This window comes from Zeugodacus cucurbitae, chromosome 4 (assembly GCF_028554725.1).
Source record: "Zeugodacus cucurbitae isolate PBARC_wt_2022May chromosome 4, idZeuCucr1.2, whole genome shotgun sequence".
Classification (NCBI taxonomy): Eukaryota; Metazoa; Arthropoda; class Insecta; order Diptera; family Tephritidae; genus Zeugodacus; species Zeugodacus cucurbitae.
The window spans coordinates 35,236,631-35,257,429 of record NC_071669.1 but is presented as its reverse complement, the minus strand read 5'-3'; the positions used below and the strand labels follow the sequence as shown (position 1 = coordinate 35,257,429).

Here is a 20,799-nt window from a genome sequence, read left to right as displayed (position 1 = left end):
AAGTTCTCTTTTTTCAGATCTGGCAACATTGCGAAATGTTATAAAAAACGCAAATTTTGAGGCGCTCTCACACTGGAATAAGTTGGACATCCCTTTATCCCTGCTGCTGGCATACGCCGTTAATATCAATATCATCGGAAGCAACAACCTCCCCGTTTGTTCTGCTTTTTCTCGCATGGATAAGGAAGCGAAGCGAATGGGTCTGGAGGTGAATGAGGACCAGACGAAGTATCTCCTGTCATCAAGCAAACATTCGGCGCATAACTCCCTATAAGGAAGTTAATGGGAATGATCATCCTTTACTTTTTGGATATTTGGAACAAGATGGCACATAAGATTGGCATCAATAGAACTTTGAGGTTATAAGATTGAAGAGACATCATCCAAGCATTCAATATTTAATTAAAACAGGTTATGGTTTTTTATTAAATATACTTTTATTTATAAGAATAATTGCATCTGCTTAAATAGCTTTTTATGGCATGACTATGGAAAATATAGTTTATGTATGCATGTATGTATATGTATGTACTTATATGATTTAATGTTTATATTTGTATACGTATGTATGTATGTGTGTATATTATATTGCATGATAGTTATTGGATCTTAATTGTTTTATGTTAATCCATCACCACCATTCTAATATTCAAAAAGAGTCAGTGCTTATAAAAACATCAAGACTATTACAATAATTGTTACATTTACTCAACAATTTTAAATTATAAACACACATGCGAATTATGTTGGTAATCGACTTAGTTATTCGTAATGTTCATTGATATTTTTTTATACGACATGCGTTTGTTAATCTTTAATTTGCTCTTTGATTTGATTTGTTCGAGATACTATATATGCATGTATTTAATTATAAAATATTTGCCGCGGTTAATTTATGTTTTAGAATATGTTCAAAATTATGTTTGTTCCTTTTGATTTACAAGGAGTGTTGATGCTCCTCTTTTGATATTTCTAACATGGTTTTTATTGCTTTGCATTAAATTTAAATAACCTGTAGGTGTATTCCAAGTATTCATTCAACACAAGAATTATTATTAATACTATTTTTAATTATTTGGAGTTTAATTGAAAAAAATTTACCTTTAATAAAAAGTATATATATAGATGTTATTGTTTTTAATTGCCATATCAGCGTTATACTTTTTTATTAGTTTATTGCATATTTGCTGTCGTCTTCATTAACCTTTCTAATTTTGCTTATTCCTATGTACTATGAACGGTTGTTGACTATTTTATTTTATTTAGTATTTTTGTTTTACTTTGTTTTTGTTATATTAATATTATAATCAGAGCTAGGAAAATTACAATTCAATTATAAACGCGATGACTTTAATTGCAATCAGTGAGGTTACCATTCCTCTTATAATTATATTGTAAAGTACTAGAATTATAAATTCCAACTAATGGTTTATGTTTACTGCAGCCGTATTGTTTTCGAGATTGTAATTAAAGTATTCACATATAGGCAATTCGTGACTGGTTGGTAAATTTCATTACAATTAGAGTATTCGCAATTACAAGTTATTAAAATGTAATCGTAAAAGTCCAGCTCTGATTGCGTTATACTTTTGTGTACGTACAATAAAGTAATAATCGTCTTCCTCAAATATGAGAGTTTGGAACTCCTTCCAGGTGAAATGGTTTCCTTAACGCTTATACAAATTATATATTTGAATGTATATACGTATGCCGTAAATAAAAGCTGTGTACATATATCCAAAGTAACCTCCCAAATAGTGTGAACTTAAACTTAATTTTGCCTCCATCACAAAATAACTATTTCTTAAATTCAGTACAATTATGATATCAAAAAATACTGTTTTGAAATTCCAACTTTCGTTAACATTGATGTGTAGGCACATCCACACTTTGCTCGAGAACTTTTAATCGTTCTCTATACTCTAAAAATGTAGGTAGAAACTCCACCAAACCTAAGTAACCATCAATTCCCGAAATGAATTCGACCATTTCGTCTAACATTTCAGATTTTGCATCGACGTTTTTTTCACTTTTTGCACTTATTGTACGTCAAGTTGAAATATACGGAATGTCACGATCGCACAGCAATTTCAAAAGTATAAAGGCAAAGCGACACCTGGTGTAAACACCAAAGAACACGTTTAGAAAATGACAATTTAATCAACTTTTGGAGTGGAAAGACAGAATTCTCGATTAATACATTGAATTACTTTTTATTTATTCGAAAACAACTAGACTAGAACCCAATTGAAGACTATATTTCAAAATATTGTTTAATATGTAATTTTGTGAGAACTTTAGTTTTCTGTGTTTCTCAAGTCATTCACTAATTTCAAAGGTTCTCTAATCAACCCGTAACATTTTAATTTATTCCTGCACTCGTTCTTTTCAGTTCTCTTATCATAGTACTAAGTACCTAGGAATCACCCTAGATGCTAAGCTTCGTTGGAAAGAGCATGTCAAGAAAAAAAGGGGTGAGCTTGATTTCAAATTTACTAAGTTTTACCATCTAGTCGGTTTGCTTTCAATCGAAAACAAGCTGTTTATATATAATCAAGTACTAAAGCCAATTTGGACCTACGGAGTTCAACTATGGAGTTGCTCAAGTCAAAACTGTATTGCCTGCATTCAGTGCTTCCAAAATAAGGTACTAAGAAGTATAGTTAATGCTTCTTGGTATGTTAGATCTGCTGACCTTCATCGTGATCTTGGTGTAAATTTAGTAGTAAACGAAATTACCAAACTTGCAAAGACTCACGAAATGAGGCTTATACAGCAAGTAAATGAAGAGGCAACCAGACTCATCGGAACTGCTCAACGAGAAAACCGACTGAAACGTAAGAGGCCTTCAGACTTAGCAAGGCAACTGGAGCAGCAAATGAATTCCTCTAACATTTAGCTTTTGATTATTATTTTTAACTTATTAGAATTGAATTGTTGTTAGTATTTAATCATTGTATACTAGGTACAATTGTTATGAAAAAAATTATAATATTGTATACACTATTTTTAAAATGTGCGCAAATTCAACACTGTCACGTAGCAGCAAACTGTTACGAACAGAAAGCGTGTTGCCGAACACAACGACGAGGAGAGGAGAATCGCGCCGAGTCTGCTGTGTTCGGGCAACACGCTTTGTGTTTTCATTCGAACGCAATGGGCGACAGCAAAAGAGAATCGCCCGAGAATTAACAACAGGAGTTGACATGTCTGAAAGTGGTCAAACGACTTAATAACAGTCGTTCGTTGTCGTTGCTATAATTGAGAGCGAGATAGAAACGACTCGGTTGTTTGAAGTGAAGATGATAATTCCAAATCGGCAACAGTTTCAAATTTTAATTTTTGAAATGGAAAAATACCCTACATATGCCAACGAACCTTAAAATTTTTCGAATTTTTGGAGGGATATTTTTAAACATCTAAATTCATTCGCACCGCCATCTCGCGTCGGAGATGTTTGTTTGAATTAACATAATTGAATTTTTATATCTAAGACTATATTTAAGATATGAAAGGTATTAAAATTCAAAAAGAAAAAAAATAGTACACAACAAGTCCGAAGCTAGAGAGTTAATAAACAGATACCACTGTCTCCTTTGGATTATTAGCTGAACCACCAGATAGAGTAGTCGAATTAGCTGGAAGCGAGAGCATGAGACGCTGGAAGTAAATATTATATTTAAATTATTTTAGAAGTAAATTTGGATGACGCACTCATATATCCATCTTGCTAACATATCTCCAATTAAAAAAAAAAATCAAAAAAAGATGGAAGACTAAAATTGTTGGGCAGATAAACGTAAGTACAACAAATACAGATACCGTTGTTTAGAGTGAATAGAGAATAGCACAAAATCCATTAAGGACTGCTTTAAAGATGAATCTCGTTACATAAGAAAGAAGTTTTCATTGTAAAAATAGGTCCCTAAAGTATACTATATAAAATATGTATAAAAATATCTATGACTTTCCTTTGTCGTTACGATATACTTCAAGAATACGAATTTAGGAACGAAACGACGATAAGAAAGACAACGACTTGGAAACGACAACGGGAATAGAGCCGATTAATATATTCCGATTATCGAAACTTAATCAATTTATTTTGCGTTGCACAGCTATGTTTCAGTATTTTTGGTTGGTTTGGTTGGTTTAAACACTACTAACTTCAAAATAACAATCAAATGGGATCCCAAATAGAAAATGTGGGGAAACTTTAGTATACTATCCCAGGCTTTCGGTAATAAAATGGGTATCGTTGGAAAGAGGAGGTTCTCCAGATTAAGAATATATATACATATAGCTGCAGCTGACTTATAGTTTTCGAGATATTCGCACTTAAAGTTGAAAAAAGTGCTACTTTTATCTTGAATTTTCACAATATATACTGAATATTTTATTAATATTATGCACTTATTTTACACTTACACTTCACCACATTGTTTCTGCATATTTATTTGATAAAATTTATCACGAAAATAGGTGTAAATAAATATTTAACATTTTACACAAATCTTCGTTTAAAAAATAGCAAAAAGGGTTGCAGCCTCACAAGTAATAAGTGTTGCCATATCAGATATTTTGCAAACGAATGAGAAGAACCAAAATAAATAAATACCCAAAATGCAGAAAACAAATGCCCTATAAAAAGATTATATAAAGATAATATAAGAAAGTTTATGATATTCACTCTATGCACTATAAGTAAGGGAAATGAAAAGTTCTTTCGTGTAGAAATACTTTCCACATTGGCGGCCTTCGGCCGCGCTTCAAAAAAATAACCCAGGGTGTTATCAAAGAAAAGGTAATACCGAAAGACTTTGCATTAGTCATAACACCATTATGGTTTGGTTTGGGGTATAATCCTTCTTTTTTCTGTTTATTTTTATTCTTTTGATTTTTGCGAAATATTTGATGTGGCAACACTGCAACCCTTTTTGCTATTTTTTAAACGAAGATTTGTGTAAAATGTTAAATATTTATTTACAGCCATTTTCGTCATAATTTTTATAAAATAAATATGCAGAAACAATGTGGTGAAGTGTAAGTGTAAAATAAGTGCAGAATATTAATAAAATATTCAGTATATATTGTGAAAATACAAGATAAAAGTAGCATTTTTTCAACTTTAAGTGCGAATATCTCGATAACTATAAGTCAGCTTCAGCTATATGTATATATATTCTTAATCTGGAGAACCTCCTCTTTCCAACGATACCCATTATTATTACCGAAAGCCTGGGATAGTATACTAAAGCCGACCCGAAAATGTTCTTTCTCTCTTAAAATAATGCATAATGCTTTCCGTATCTTCAATGAATTCGAATATATGTATATACAGTGGAACTTCTCTAACTCAAATCACCATAATCCACAGAAAAACTTCGAGTTAGAGAGACTTCGAGTTATAGAATTTTCATTAAAACATACAATTTTTCAAAAAGCTAGAAAATATAGCTTTATACCCAGTTTTATTTATTTACTTCGCAAAAAATTTTATGTTCATACGTTAAAACATTTATTTTGTAATTTTGTTCCATAAATGTAATATTATATTTTTTGTTCGCCTCCATACGATATAGAAGGACTCTTTTAAAATCTACCTGGATAGTAAAATTTTAAATTTTGTATTATGGAAGGAAATTTTGTGTGGAATTTGACTTCTATTGCCAATTCAAGAGTTCAAGTTAAGGAAGCTTGAGTTATGGAAGTAAATTTGTATGAAATCTGATTTCTAAACGCTATTGCCAACACCAAAGTTTAAGCTATGGAGATCTTCGAGTTATGGAAGTTCCACTATATTTAAAAAGATTATCCTTGGTTGTGCAGTTAATTAAAGAAACCCTAAGCGTCAACATAACCGTTGGGAGATATTACAATTTTGTTCTGTATTCGTTGTTGATATTGAAGTAACTATGAAAAATTTGTTTTCTTATTTAATACTTGATGTATGTATATATAAGTAGTTTATAAAGTACATATTGTAATAGTTGAGTTGTTCCTGTAATTATTATTGCAATAGATAGATATATGTATATATATATATGTGTATACTGGTTCGAGTTCATATATGTATGCATGTATGCTATATTAATAAAAGTCTTAATACTAAAATCGCAATGGATTGTTTAGTTTTTTTTCATTAACTTCAATTCAATTGAATATAAACTGAAGCTTTCTCCATCTTTCGATCTTTTTTTATTTCGGGTAATAAGAATTTATTTTTGTTCGTTCTGCCACTACGTGCTAATTAATGCTTTTGTATTCATGAATATAAGCTGCAGAACATACATATCTACTCATATGTATATTTACCTTGGATATACCGCATAAACTATACATATTACTACTCCTGATGTTAAATCAATAAGCCTTAAATGAAAAATGAAATGTTTTTGTATTTAAAATATATCCTTCTCAGGGAGAATTTCATTTATTTCTTATACACATATAAACTATTTCAAACAATCTACTTAATTCGATGGAGTTAAATAAAATAAATGTATGCATTATTAATTGATGTAAGACTTTTTAGAAGTTGGAATTGAGTTTTTTCTTTTGCTTATTTGCTAATGTCGAACTTAACTTGTCAAAATGCTGCTCGAAAGGGCAAAATGAGTTTTTATATTAGACTAACCTGATATATGTAACTACGTGTGTAATATTGCATTCAATGCTTACTAGATTTGATAATATCTCAGGTATCATACTTGCCCGCCACTCATCTCAAACAGTGCTCTTCGACACGAACTCGCGCAAAATGTCGCATGCCATCTCGATATTGTTGCGGGAAATGCCAAGCGCAGTAATGGCATTTTCTTTGGTATAACCCTCCTTCACAAGCCGAGCAATGTATTCTAAATTGATATTTTCGTATGGTACATTGCAGTCTTTTTGATTGATCGCCACATTCTCGTAGAGCAGAGGCTGCTGATGCAGTTGTTGTAGTGATTGTGCGTTTTGCTGTTGATTTCGCTGTGATGCCACAGTTGCCGGGGTTACAACGGGCCCTCCCGCCGTTGCGACCGATATCATTGGTGCCGGTTGCGTTGATGATGTCGCATTGCATATTTGTGTGTAATGCGGAGTGCTTACCAAGGGATTAACAGCAGTTACTGGTGGCAGCTTTACGGTTGTTGGTTCCAAAATACGAGAAGAGGCTGCCAATCTTGCTTCCAATGGTCGGGTGTCAATTACACCCATAATAGTCTCCGCCGGTCCGACTATGTCATCGTCGAGTATTGAGCGTGTAGGCGTAGAAGCAGGTGCAGAACCCGCTGCTGATTGCGATGTCAGTGCGTGTGTTGAAGTCGTCGAGGTGGACGCACTGATCTGATGTGTTCGCAAATCTTCGACTAAGCTGTCGACCAATATCAAGTTGCCATGAGGAGGTATCGGTGGAGCAGTTGTTTGTGGTGGCGCAGCAGCACCTTCTGTGTTCGTCGCTAAGCTGTCTGAGGCAGTTACTGCTCCCATTGTGGTCTGCCCCTTATGTTTGACAGCTACTGCATCACATGATTTAGCTATAACCGTTGTCGCAGTAGCACTCGCACTTATAATAGTCGTGGCGCTATTTTCAACCCCAGGCGATGATTTTCGCGGCGGCAAAGGCGGAGCAACGTGACGTTGTCCAGCTGTGTTTGCCTGCAAAGGATCTTGTAGGCCTTGTAGTATTGCATACGAAGAATTGTCGTTATGTTCGGATTTGCTGGTCGCCATTCGCGTCACATAATTACTATTGGGATTAGCGCCGTTCGAGATTGAACTAGCTCCCATAAGAGGTGCGCTCATCCGATGGGTTGATTTTTGAGCTGCACTCGCGACGTTTGTACTACTACCCCCGTTATTGGGGGCATGTATTGGTGGTGCAGTGGGTGTTGGTTGTGGTGAAAGTACTGCACTAGCTATGGCCGATGCGTTGGCAGCCACGATGTAATTGCTGCCGCCTGAGTTTACCAATGTTAAGTTCGATAGGTGTCCCGCATATAAGTCGTTCTGCACTGCAAGTAAACTAGGAGTTGTGCTGCGGCGAGCGAAACGTGGAGACGTATGCGGACTGTGCTTGTCCGTAGATGGTGTGGCCGTGGTCATATTGTTGCTTAATGCATGAAGCGAAGACGTTGCTATGTTGAAATCAGCGCCATCCTATGGTGTAATACGAAAGAAGTGGACAGACACCAACGAAGACAGGTAATCAAATTAGGGAAAGAAAAAATTGGGTGATGCATTCAATATATTCAATATTTAGGTTGTGTTTTTTGCGAAACCGCGTTTTCTAATGATTTTGACATTGGAGTTTAAAGGGAGGCGTTGCGTCGCATGCTGGGGAATATGGTTGAAATTTAACAAATATAACATAAGTAATCAACGATTAAACAAGAATAGAATTAGCAAGGCACGAACAGGCGACAGAAATTCAAAATATTAACGAAGTCGTATTATAAAAATGTAAGAGTAAATAAACCGAAGAACTAAGCAACATGCCACAAAAACACAATGAGGTACATTACATTAACATTTCTGGCCGATACGATAGATTAGTAAAATCCGGAATGTATTCCTAATAGGCGAGACACACATGTAGTAACAATACTATTGCTCTTACGAATGCCAGATGTGTGTCACCAAATACCAGCACTTTACCATGTGAGCAATGTATTTTGCTGGTAACAATATCACCATTTTTTGTGGTATTTCACGGAACACAGCTAAAAATAGGTTTGAAACCTAGGTGAGAGCTTATATACAAAAGCTTTTTAAAATATTTTGTAAAAATGACTTTTCAAGTTTTTTTCAAAACGCCAGGATCATTTATTGCCGTATTTTGATGGCCGTATGTGACGGGTTTTTAAGATACATTTCAACTACTTGTGTTTTTTCTGCAGAAAATACATAATTTTCCCATTTTTTTGTAATGTTAAAAATTGCCTTTTCCATTACCCATATGTAAATATTTATTGTTTACATTTTTTGGAATATCTGATGTCTGTGAAACAAAGTTGGTATTTCAGTAAACACAATACCACAATATTTGTATCATGGTATTTTTACCACATGTGTGTCTCGAGTATAAGTGTAAGAAATGCTTGGAGGCAATTTAGCAATACTACGTTCGGACCTCTTGAAAACACAATTTGTGGATTGTGGAACCAAAGTCGTTCTGACCGACATTTTGTGGTTTCGATGCGTTTTCATTGACAAATCCGTCTGTCCGTACAAGCGTTTACTTGAGTAAAACTTCTGATATATTAATGAAACTTCAGGAATTACACCATCTTTCATATAATGATTTTTGTTTTCTAGTGGACTTTGTGCCCGATACATGAGTCGAGTTGCATGTAATTATAAAGCGCTTTTTTCGCAAAAAATGTTTGAATTTATTCTGCCCTTTACTCTAGTTATCAAATTGTCAGTCAGAAATGGCCAGCATAATAGGGTGACATTTTTTTTGCTCTTTAATTAATTTAATTTAATTTTAATTAAGAACTTAGCCCTTCCTTTCTTATTATACTCTCGCAACAAAGTTGCTACGAGAGCATTATAGATTTGTCCACATAACGGTTGGTTGTAAGTCCAAAAACTAAACGAGTTAGATATAGTGTTATATATATCAAAATGATCAGGGTGGCGTAATCGGACCACTGCCACGCCCACAAAATGACGAAAACCGAAAACACAAAGTGCCATAACTAAGCTATAAATAAAGCTATGGAAGTAAAATTTGGTATGAAGGATCGCACTATGAAGGGGCATATGGGGATGTAATTTTTTCGGGGAAGTGGGCGTGGCCCCGCCCCCTATTATTTTTTTGTACATATCTCGCAAACTACTAAAGCTATATCAAGCAAACTTTCTGGAGTCGTTTCTTTTAGCCACTTCTTAATACAGTTTAAAAATGAAAGAAATCGGATAATAACCACGCCCACCTTCCATACAAAGGTTAGGTTGAAAATTACTAAAAGTGGGTTAACTCACTAACGAAAAACATCAGAAACACTAACACTGCACTCAGATTTTTTTACAAAATGGAAAATGGGCGTGGCGTCGCCCACTTATGGGTCAAAAACCATATCTCAGGAACTACTCGACCGATTTCAATGAAACTTGGTTTGTAATAGTTTACTTACATCCCAATGATATGTTAAAATAGGCCACTTCACAACCACGCCTACTTCCTATATACCAGAACTTTGAAGACGATCTGAATCGCAAAACTTTGCACAAATACTATGTTTATAGTGTGGCAGGCCCATTCTAAAAATCGCCGAAATCGGACCATAGGTTTTAAAGGCCCCATATATCGAACACGAGGACCTCGGTGCTTCTAACCTAATATTATGGTTTCCAACTTTCAATGGACTTTATACAATATATATGACGAATATGTGGGTCAAATTGTGTATTATATACATAATATAAATAAAGTTAAATAAATAAATTGCGAGAGTATAAAATGTTCGGTTACACCCGAACTTAGCCCTTCCTTACTTGTTTTTCTTTCTGTTTCTCCATTATTTTGACAAAGTAGTGGAATTTGTTTACAATCAAATGTCAAATGACAATTTAGAGCTGGCAAAATATGTCTTCCAATAATATCGACTAAACTAGAGCAGACATCGATTATAATGAGTGGAATGTAAGTTTTCAAGAAGTTTTCAGCGAAAACTGTGATTTCGTTTGACAGATTTTGCATAGAACAAAACACAAGTTTTCGAACGAAAACCCATTTTTTCTATGAAAACATGTTTTCAATGTCGGTCCGAACGTAGTATAAGCGTCATCATAATTTTTGATATTCATATATTGAAGTATTGAGCTGTACCAGCATTTACATATGTATATGAAAACTCTGGCAATTCATACATAAATTTTGAAGAACAATATCATAAATAGAAAAGTAAGATGTGGAGAATCGTTTAGAATTTTGAAGAATTTTACATTTCATTTCTCATTGCCGAGAACAATAAATAATTGTAATCACCTCACTTGATTATATTTCAAATAATAATGTACACTCTGACTTTCTAACTTTATTTTATCGATAAATATAAACAATAAATCTAATAAAAGTGTAAACAATAACATTTAATAATCTAAGTAAAACACGTGGTATACTGACAGTTATGTACAAAATCTCTAGAATATCTAAACCAATACATTCATGCAGAGAAGCAAGCGAAAAAAATATTACTATAAAAACAAAAGGTGGAAAAACACTTTCATCGACATTTAGATTTATTCACATTATTTTTGTGTACGTTTTTCTAGAACAAAATGCTTAAGAATAAATATTATCTCTTTAATACAGTTAAATAAAATAATTATAATTAGTTGTAAATTATAAATTTGTCGCTATTATATTTGAAACGACAAAATAAATATAATTGCAATTTTCTCTACATAAGTATTTGTCATATATAAGGAAATTTTAGATTTATTAGGTAATTAATAATTACTTTTTCTTTCTTGATCGGTTATGAATACATATAATTGCGATTAAAAATTTCAAAGCCACATAACTGTAATTTTATAACAAATGATAGTATTTAGTAATTAATTAGCCTTTGGTTTAGGCAAATTAACTCAATTTAGAAATATTTATGTATATGCATATGTATATACCCCTTACTGGCACTGCGCTCCACAGGTAAAATCTTTTGAAAAAATGCCACTTACTTCAAGCAAACAAACAAATTAGTGATAAATAGAGACAGAACAATTAATATCTGAGGATTCAAATAAAATTTAAGTGGATTTACATTTAATGATTGACATGATCAAATTTCAATTTCGACTAAATAAGGAAATTAAGACATTTTTGTTAAAGAAACGTGATACAATAAATTTTGTATGTACATATTTAAAACACTTTTTTAGTCTAACACATGAGTTATTGTTATGTGCAACACTGGGTAATAATATAACAATATAATTTTCAGTAGTAAGAACCACAATGCTAAACATTTATATTTTATCCACCAACAAAAACAGCTTTATACAATTTTTTATTATTACCATCAGTTATTTTAGATCTTAAAGCTGGACAAAGTTAAAATAGTAGAGTAGTGTGCAAAATTATTTGTTCCAGAAACAGTATATTTTGTAATTTTGTTTTACCAAAAGTGTAAAACACATTTAAATTTCATAAAATCACTGGGAGAACAAAAATAAATTTGTATTATTTTTAAATCTCAAAATTTGGGTACCATAATACCAAAACTGCGACCTAAACTCCGTGGAGCGTAGTGAATCTACATATACTCGTAGAAATGCGTATATTAATATTTCTAATTACCCTTAGTATTACCACATATCGTTAAATTAGAGTGGAAACGCATATGTCATATTTGGATATAGTTAGTTTTCTTTTTTTGTTTTACGATTTTTAAAAACACAATATCTTCCCGTAGTCATTTTCATTATTGTTAGTTATCTATAAGTTTTATTCGACGTAAACGAATTGAACTATATTGTTGACTGCGATCCACTCTAACCTATCTACGACATCTTCATATTCATCATAAAAATAAATTTATATAAAATGTTTAACCAGTCTTATTAGCTTTTTTAATGTTATTATGCTTGTAGAACAGCACTCAACAAATATCCACCGAATTGTGCATTCCCAACAAACACAGTCTCCAACGTTCGATGTTTTACATATAACTACATTGCCAGATTAAAAGGCAAAACTCATATAAAAAATGAAGATTTGATTCTTACTTGAAGTGCACAAAATTTATAAATTGTGCTAAATTGGGCAAAGAGCTTGTTAGAGAAATCATTTTGTGTTTGCTGGGTTGTTTATTTGTTTAATACTGCCAAAAGCATATTCGGCAATTCATAGGTATTTGATATGCAAACAAACATATGCTCGTGCATGCATATCGGTTCTACTATTTCACGTGAAACAGTAGATTTCATAAACAATGTCTATAAGAAGGGATAACTTTAGTTAAAATGAGTGCAAAAATTATAGATTTTCATATAAAAAATAGTTGATCAATGGCAGCAATGTTCCATATTATGCAATAATTATGTAAAATAACAATATTATACAAAACATATAGGTAAAGAGGCTTTAAACATCAAGTTAAAATAAATAAAATATGTGTCATTGCAAAAGATGAGAAATGAAATATAAGCAGGAAGGAAGCAACCTTTCATGCAACTTGGCGTATAAAATGTATTTACAAAACATTATTTACGCTGTATATGTCCAAATGATGGTATGAATGCAGGTTTGTATACAATTCTTTGTTCAATTCTAATATATTGGGTATCGTACATTAATACTACTTATTTATCTTTGGAGTTTTTCTCATAAAAAATACAACTACATACATAAAACTAAATACAAAATATAAGCTTTTTTAATATAATGTTAAATAATATTGTTTATATAGTGAATAGTTTTATAGCCAGTTAAGAAGAAGATATAGTGAAAAAGCAGCTGTGGTTTTAATAACAGTGAGACACATTTACGAAATATAAATAATTAATTTGGGTAACAAATATTCAAAATGGGCGATTCAAGATATATTTCGTAGGTGTTGAAGAGATGTAATTACAAAACTATATATCGCTTTTATTTGATCATCGAAATTGAGTGTGAAATTCGTTTAGATATACTCAAAACTAAGTTGTAAAGTATCTAAATACCAGTAGTTTTCAAGGGGAGATCGCATCTATAAATGTATTGACCATAGCACACCTATACATATATGTATGTATATACATACATATGTGCTGGAAATCATCGCAGAAGTCCTTTTGAATTTTATTCATATTTAACATACATTTTTTTATCGAGGCTTAGAAAAATATAAAACTGTAAGCTAAGTACTTATCAAGATTAGTTCTTTAAACCACAACTGTTGTTTTAAATATTCCATTTTGTTGTTGGTAGCAACTTTTTATAGAATCCAACTGGATTATTTTCGTATGTATTTTCACACATATATATGTACGTATGTATGAATGAACTAGCTATATATAGGTATAAAATGTGTTTATATGTAGGTAAAAATTAAATTAACACGTAAACATGATTAAATATGAACTATCGAAACAATAATAAATATAATATGCGAATTTGTATAAGCGATAGGCGCATTTGTATTTCATATTTGCATAATAAATATATTAATAGTAACTATTTACAGAAAAAACGTCTGCGTCAAAATTATTCTCTCACACAGGGTAACTATTAACAAAAATAGTAAACAACCAATCAACTGTATTTGTATTTGAAGAGATTTTACGTATGTTTAACAAACAAATGCAATTCAATATACTATCTAATTTTCATTATTGCGAATATATTGTAGGTTTTTGATCACATTCAAAACGTATTAACAACAATAGCTACGTAACCAACGTAACACAAAACAAAAAACCATAAATAGAAAATATAACTTCTTAAACAATATACTGTCATGAATGTGCCATTACTGCGAAATACTGCCGTGCGAATGACATGGAAAGCCGCAATTAGTATGTGGAAGAAATCGCCAAAGCGTAACTCGCTTACAGCGTACAAGTGTTGGGCAGTGGCATCAAATTAGGGTATTGATTGATTGTTTAATATTATGCTTGGCTTTTTTATGATTTTATTGGGTTATTTGCAAAGCGCAGCGCTTCTAAAAAGTCTAAAATATGCTACTTATTATTTATACCTCTGTATCGTCGTCGTCGGTGTTCTGGTGGCGGCCATTTGTCGAATTCCGATTATGCTGCTTACGCGGATCAAAAGCGTCCACCACAATTTGTTCAGTACCCTTGATTTCGGCTCGGCAAAATGGACAACCCTGTAATTTTATAAAAAAAAATTATTTAGTTTTGAATTTATTCGATCGGGAACTTCTAATTTCCACTGGAAACTTCTTAACTACACAGATTTAAAGATATAATTTAGATTAAAATGTCATCTGAAGTACCAACCACATTTCTTTCTCATATTTATAATCCAAATATTTCAATGAAGCTAAAATAAATTATAATAAATTAAAGTTTATGTATAAAAACAAAATATGTCCAAATAAGGAACTACTGAATTGCTTTTTAACATGATTTTTATGTCGCTGTAGTTAAGTTCTGCTGATACATCAAATAAGGATTCTTGTCTTTTAATTATATTTTTTGAGAATTTATGTTTGAGCAAAAAGATTAAACAAGTATAATTATTTTGAGGAATATAAAATTCAATTTGTCGAAGCGGATTCATCAATTCTTTATGACAATAAGGTAGAGAAAAATCAAAGGCCAAAAGGGAACAATTAAAACATATTACTAATTGAATTTTAAACAGAAAGCTCGAGAATATCACAGGTCATTTGGTAATTTTTGGCAATCTACTTTTCCAAATGTAACATTTTTATTGAACGTTGCTTACCTGTCCTTCTGAATCGACTTGCCAAGACGTGAGGCAGGGTGTACACAACAGATGTCCACATGGCTCGATGCGTATATCCTTATCGTTTTCAGCGCAAATTTTACACAGTTGAAATGTGCTACCTTTAATATATTAAATTAATTATTATTATTTCTATTTTTTTAATGGTCCACATACCCATTTCACAGTATAGCTCATATTGTTCTTGAGTAACTGTAATGTGATCCTCCGTAGGACTCTGTACAGCTGACGATAAATCAGGATTGCAAGCTTGACCATCAGGATACAAGTAAAAACCCTCCCTATAGAAACATTTATGTAATTATACTTCCTTATTTACTGATATATCATCGAGTGCTCAGAAATATACAAAGTGTTTAATATATATAGCAAACAACACCAACTTAAAATTAGAAGCTGATTTTCATTGCAAAACTGTCATATATAAGTTATTTCGGCTATAATGGTGTAAGCGCTTTACATACATACAATACAAGTTATTAATTAAAATAGGTTTTAATAAAGGTTTGTAAAACAGTTTCCCCGACTTATTTAATTTAACCATTGTTTACTAATTCATTTTCACCACAAAGACTAACTTCAGTAAAAACCAAGACTATATTGTTTCTATAAAACAATTAAGAGGAAAAATCGACATATTTTCATTAGTTAAACAGATCCACTTTATAATGATTAAACATATTGTTTGAATTTAGAAGCGGTGCTTTTACAGCGGTGATAGTCGCTTGTGGGAGAAACCGAACCGAAAACCTAGTTTAAAATATTGGCTAACTAAATTTATATTAAAGCTTTAGCCTTAGCCTTTACGAAAAATCAAAGCCCTAAGCTTTAATGGAATGACTAATACTTTGAGTACCGGCTTCTTCAGGCAATAATATTGAAATGACGAAGCTAATATCTCGTTATTGTCGCCAATCTCGTGTAATCAGATCCGATTGAGGCGTTTAAACGTAAATTTATATAGCGCTCAGGTTTGCATTTTATACGTAGTAATTAAGTTTAATATAAGTCTTTCTCCTTGATATCATAATATAACAAACACCCTTATTGTAATAATAAGATATTTGATTATTGAAACTATTTATTATTAGAAAATAAGCGGAATAATACTGAATATCGATGAAGAACCCCGATGAAGCTTCTAAACAAAATACATATTAAATATTAAAAAGATATACCTGTGACCGTCCAATAACGCTTGACAGAGAGACTTGTTTTGTGGTATAGTTTGCAAAATTTCGCCATCAGCGGTAACATAACCAATAGCCCATTGACCAAGCCTCGTGCATGATAATCTAAGATATAAAAATATATATCTTAATAATTTGACAAATTATTATATTTTATTTAATAATTCAACGCATACCTGAAAACATAACTTCCTGCCTTATGAATGTAACGCTGCAAGCGAGCTTTAACTTCATCATATGTTAAAAAGGCAACATATCCAGGGTGTGTGACAGCGAGAATTTGCCAGTTACGCAAGAGCGTTACCCACGGTTGGAACAGACGTGTAAACACATCAAATTCAAAATTTGAAATATAATCATTACATGTTAAGTCTATTGTTGTTTTTAACGCCATTGCCTCTAGACCAGATGAAATTGGATGCACTTTATTTAATTCCATTCGAAATATTTTCCATGGAACCAACGTACTGCAATTAAACAACAGATTAAAATATAAATATATGTTTGTAAATATTCTTAATATCCGCCGATCAAGTGTTCATACTTAACAAAGGCTTTCGCCTATTAACGTGGATTGGGGAGGATCGCAAGTGAAATTTATGAGCTTCTCAAAAAGATTAATATTTCGAATGTTTGTTCAGTGCATTATTTATCGTTTTCCCAAACCTCTACATACAGAATGAATACCGAAAATTATCCCAAGACAATCAATATATCGAACAAGGCAATATCGAAACTTATTCGAAATGATCTCAAATGAAAGCCTACCGTCATCTGACAACACGGTTGAAGCAAATTAGGCTCAACAGATGCTAGCGATTTCTTAACACGGCATTAAAAAAAATATCGAATAAAAAAAAACCATTGAAGTTTGTAAAAAATAAACGACAGAATCGATGCCATAAATGTTAATTCAAAGGGTCAACATCTAGCTGATTTTATGGTTTGGAGGGTATGAAGAGCCTACATTATAAAATGAACGGTAAAGCATTCGTTTAATTTGTATTCAATTTTGTTTTTTGAAAATCTTATTAATGGGAAAATTTTATTATAGCATCCCATCAAATTAATTTTTGGTTGAATAAAAAATTGTAAAGCAATATTCACTATTTAGTAAACTTAGGCTGCTTCTCATGAAATACATTATGTATGTATAAGTGTTTAAATTTACTTTCTAAATGTTTTTCGACAGACAACATTCAAAAATGTAACATAAATGTCACTATCTTATTAATAATTAAAAAACAATAACATTTTTTACCTATTGCCAAAGTTAAGTTTCCAAAATTCTGCAGCGTCCGCTTTCGTGATTCTAAATTGATCGCCAGCAAACACTCCATTAGGGAAAATCGCCTTTAATTCGCTTAGCATATGAGAGAATACTAAACTAAGTTTGGTTAAATTTCTCCTATAATGTGAATTTTCGTCAAACATTTTCTCCTTTCCTTCTTTGAACAATTTAATAGCTTGTTTGCATTTGCGCATCAAATTGTTAATGAAGACATTGAAGTGTTCATTGGCATGTAAAACATGCATTTGATCTTCATTTTTAGAGTATATAAGACGCAATCGCTGATACGTGTCTGGCAATATATCCAGTATAAATGGTGGACTGTTTTTTAGATTCATTTTCGGTTGCTGACACAACTTCACAACTTTATCCATTAACTTCCAGGTCTTCTCCAATGTTTTCTTATCAGTCGATAAACGCTGCTGTGTACATGCTTCCGAAAAGGCTCCTTGGATTTTGGAAAAGAACGAATTAATATTTTTATTTTGTTGTATACGACTGGTGCGGCTGGTCGCCATCTTTTCAGTTCTTTTTTTTCGGGGTCGGGGATAGGGTGTTGAACTGCCTCAGCAGCGACGCTTATGCTGCTTGCAATAGCAGCAGACGGGTGTTTCTTCTTCTTCCGCTGCCCCTGCCACTATGGTTATGCTTTCTTCTACGTAATTAATCTCAAAAATTTCACTTTACGTTTTATTTAACTATTACACAAATAAGGTCACTATGAATTTTCCTCCTTCCTCCCAACGTTGGGCGGTAATGGATGCCCGATTTTCTATTTTACACGTTCCTTTTTAAATATTAGAGACGTCGTCGTTTGCTCTTTGCAAAGAATATGAACCAGACTTTGCAATGAAAAACAATTACCACTGCTTCATATCCGTTTTAACTATCTTTGCTACTCTTATTCATATCATTTCATGAAAAGTTCATGCAAAGAGACTGAGACAAAAATATACTTGCTCAGAGTTGCATTAAATCAAAAGGGTTGTAGTTATAAAAAATACATGTAAGTCCCTTTCTAATCACTTCTGTACATTTCTCAAATGGCGTTGCCATTTTATCATAATTATAAAAATAAATAAACGCGTATTTATGAGTAAGTATTCCCAGCGTTGTAAAAGTTAGTACAATGAAAAGCCTGCACGATATCAAATGTATTACATTTGAATTAAATAAAAGCTACGAATAAATAAAAGCAAATAACCATTTGAAATATGTTGGAGTCCATACGAGTCAAACTACATAGCTCGCGTATGCGAATGCGAATGCGAAAGCGAAAAAAATGCGCTTTACTGCGTATATATCGAGCAACTCTATAAATGCGCTTTTGAATGCGTTGACAGCTGTGTACAAGGTGATACACATACACACTTTTTATTTGCGAGTTTGAAATGGACCTAAATAATATAGACGGCGATTTTAAATTTGTATTGATTTTTATAATCAGTGTACATAGAAAACCTCGAATTAAGCAACGGAAGGAAAATGTAAACTGTCTACCTTGTTTATTAAAACTTCATCACCCCTAATATTTAAAAATTAATTTAAATATTTGATAAATTTATTATTATTAAATTAATAAATATTATATATCCCAGAATACTTATATTGTATCGAAGAAAACGAGCTTAAATATTTAAAACATACAAGATTGTAAGTGACATAATGTTGGTTGCTATTCTTAAGAATGTGAAGGTTGCTGTGTTAGCGCATGAAAGTTGAAAATTTTCAACTTCTGTTCTTCTTCGAATCCGAGTTCGAATTTCGGAGCGTTGGTTGCGAAAACATGCGAAAGCTATGTAGCTCATCTCATAAGAACATCAACTCAACTGTCAAACGTTCGCATTCTCATTCGCGAGCTATGGAGTTTCTGCTTTAGAGAAGCAGAAGCGCGAATAAAGGATCAACTCCCAAGTATACGTCTTCTGAGCGTTAATAGGTACATATGTTATATATAACTAGTATTATAGCTTTCACTGGTTAAGACATATTACATCTTAAATGAAATAATCGAAGAAACAAGATAATAAATCTGTCACACTTTCACAATAATTGTAAACAACTCTCTGTGCTGAAAATTACAGTGGAACTCCATAACTCGAACATCTGAATTGGCAATAGCTTTTATAAATCAGATTTCAATATACATAAGTCAAATTTCATACAAATATCCTTCCATAATACAAAATTTTAAAATTTTCTATCGAGGTAGAATTTTAAAAGAGTCCCTCTATATCTTATGGAGACGAACAAAAAATATGATATTACACTTATGGATTGCAAAAATCATTTAACAAAGGCATGGGATACAGACGTCAAACTTAAATTAAACATAAAACTTTATGCGAAGTAAATAAGTAAAACTGTGTATAAATCTATACTTTACAGATTTTTGAAAAATTGTATGTTTTAATGAAAATACTATAACTTAAAATTTCTCTAACTCGAAGTTGTTTTGTGGATTATAGTCATTCCAATTAGAGAAGTTCCACTGTAGTTTCTACTTTAACTTAATGTATTTTGATCAGAGAAACAAAAAGCATTGGAAATAAGATTTTTGTTGCTTTTATGTTTCAACGAAAACTCGGGCTTCTGTCCACCATGACGGCATCTTATAAAAATCATTAAATGGGTACAATTTCCCTGCCTAATTGAATTTATATCGTTAACAAAGTCCCGAATATTAGCTTGCAAGTGCTAAATCGAGTTTAAATCCGGATGTCTGTCAGTCAGTCCGTCCGTCTATGTTTACGATAACTTGAGTAAGGATTAAGATATCTTGATAAAACTTGGTCGATATGTTCTCCGGCACCATAAGAGGGTTGGTGTAGCAAATGGGCGAAACCCGATCATTGCCGTAATTATAAAAGTAAGACTTTGTACATAGGATGATATTGGTGAGG

At 32.3% G+C, this 20,799-nt stretch overlaps 1 protein-coding gene across 4 annotated transcripts in view; it reads right to left on the bottom strand.

The window, feature by feature from the left end:
- The window catches only part of LOC105211519 (E3 ubiquitin-protein ligase CBL), a 30,197-nt gene extending 11,374 nt beyond the window's left edge, over positions 1 to 18,823 (bottom strand). Inside the window, exons 1-7 of one of the 4 annotated variants that reach the window (XM_011182975.3) lie at positions 17,867 to 18,823; positions 16,782 to 17,072; positions 16,594 to 16,710; positions 15,572 to 15,696; positions 15,395 to 15,516; positions 14,679 to 14,810; positions 1,091 to 8,145 (exon numbers count right to left, since the gene is read on the bottom strand). In XM_011182975.3, coding sequence (XP_011181277.2) covers positions 6,727 to 8,145; positions 14,679 to 14,810; positions 15,395 to 15,516; positions 15,572 to 15,696; positions 16,594 to 16,710; positions 16,782 to 17,072; positions 17,867 to 18,414 — 2,754 coding nt within the window. In that variant the 5' untranslated portion in view covers positions 18,415 to 18,823 and the 3' untranslated portion in view covers positions 1,091 to 6,726. Of the gene's footprint in view, positions 1 to 1,090; positions 8,146 to 8,178; positions 8,323 to 11,098; positions 14,811 to 15,394; positions 15,517 to 15,571; positions 15,697 to 16,593; positions 16,711 to 16,781; positions 17,073 to 17,866 lie in introns of those variants that run through there. The other 3 variants (XM_054228376.1, XM_054228377.1, XM_029039780.2) reach the window with 3 other exon arrangements.
- Between the last annotated feature and the right edge of the window lie 1,976 nt (positions 18,824 to 20,799).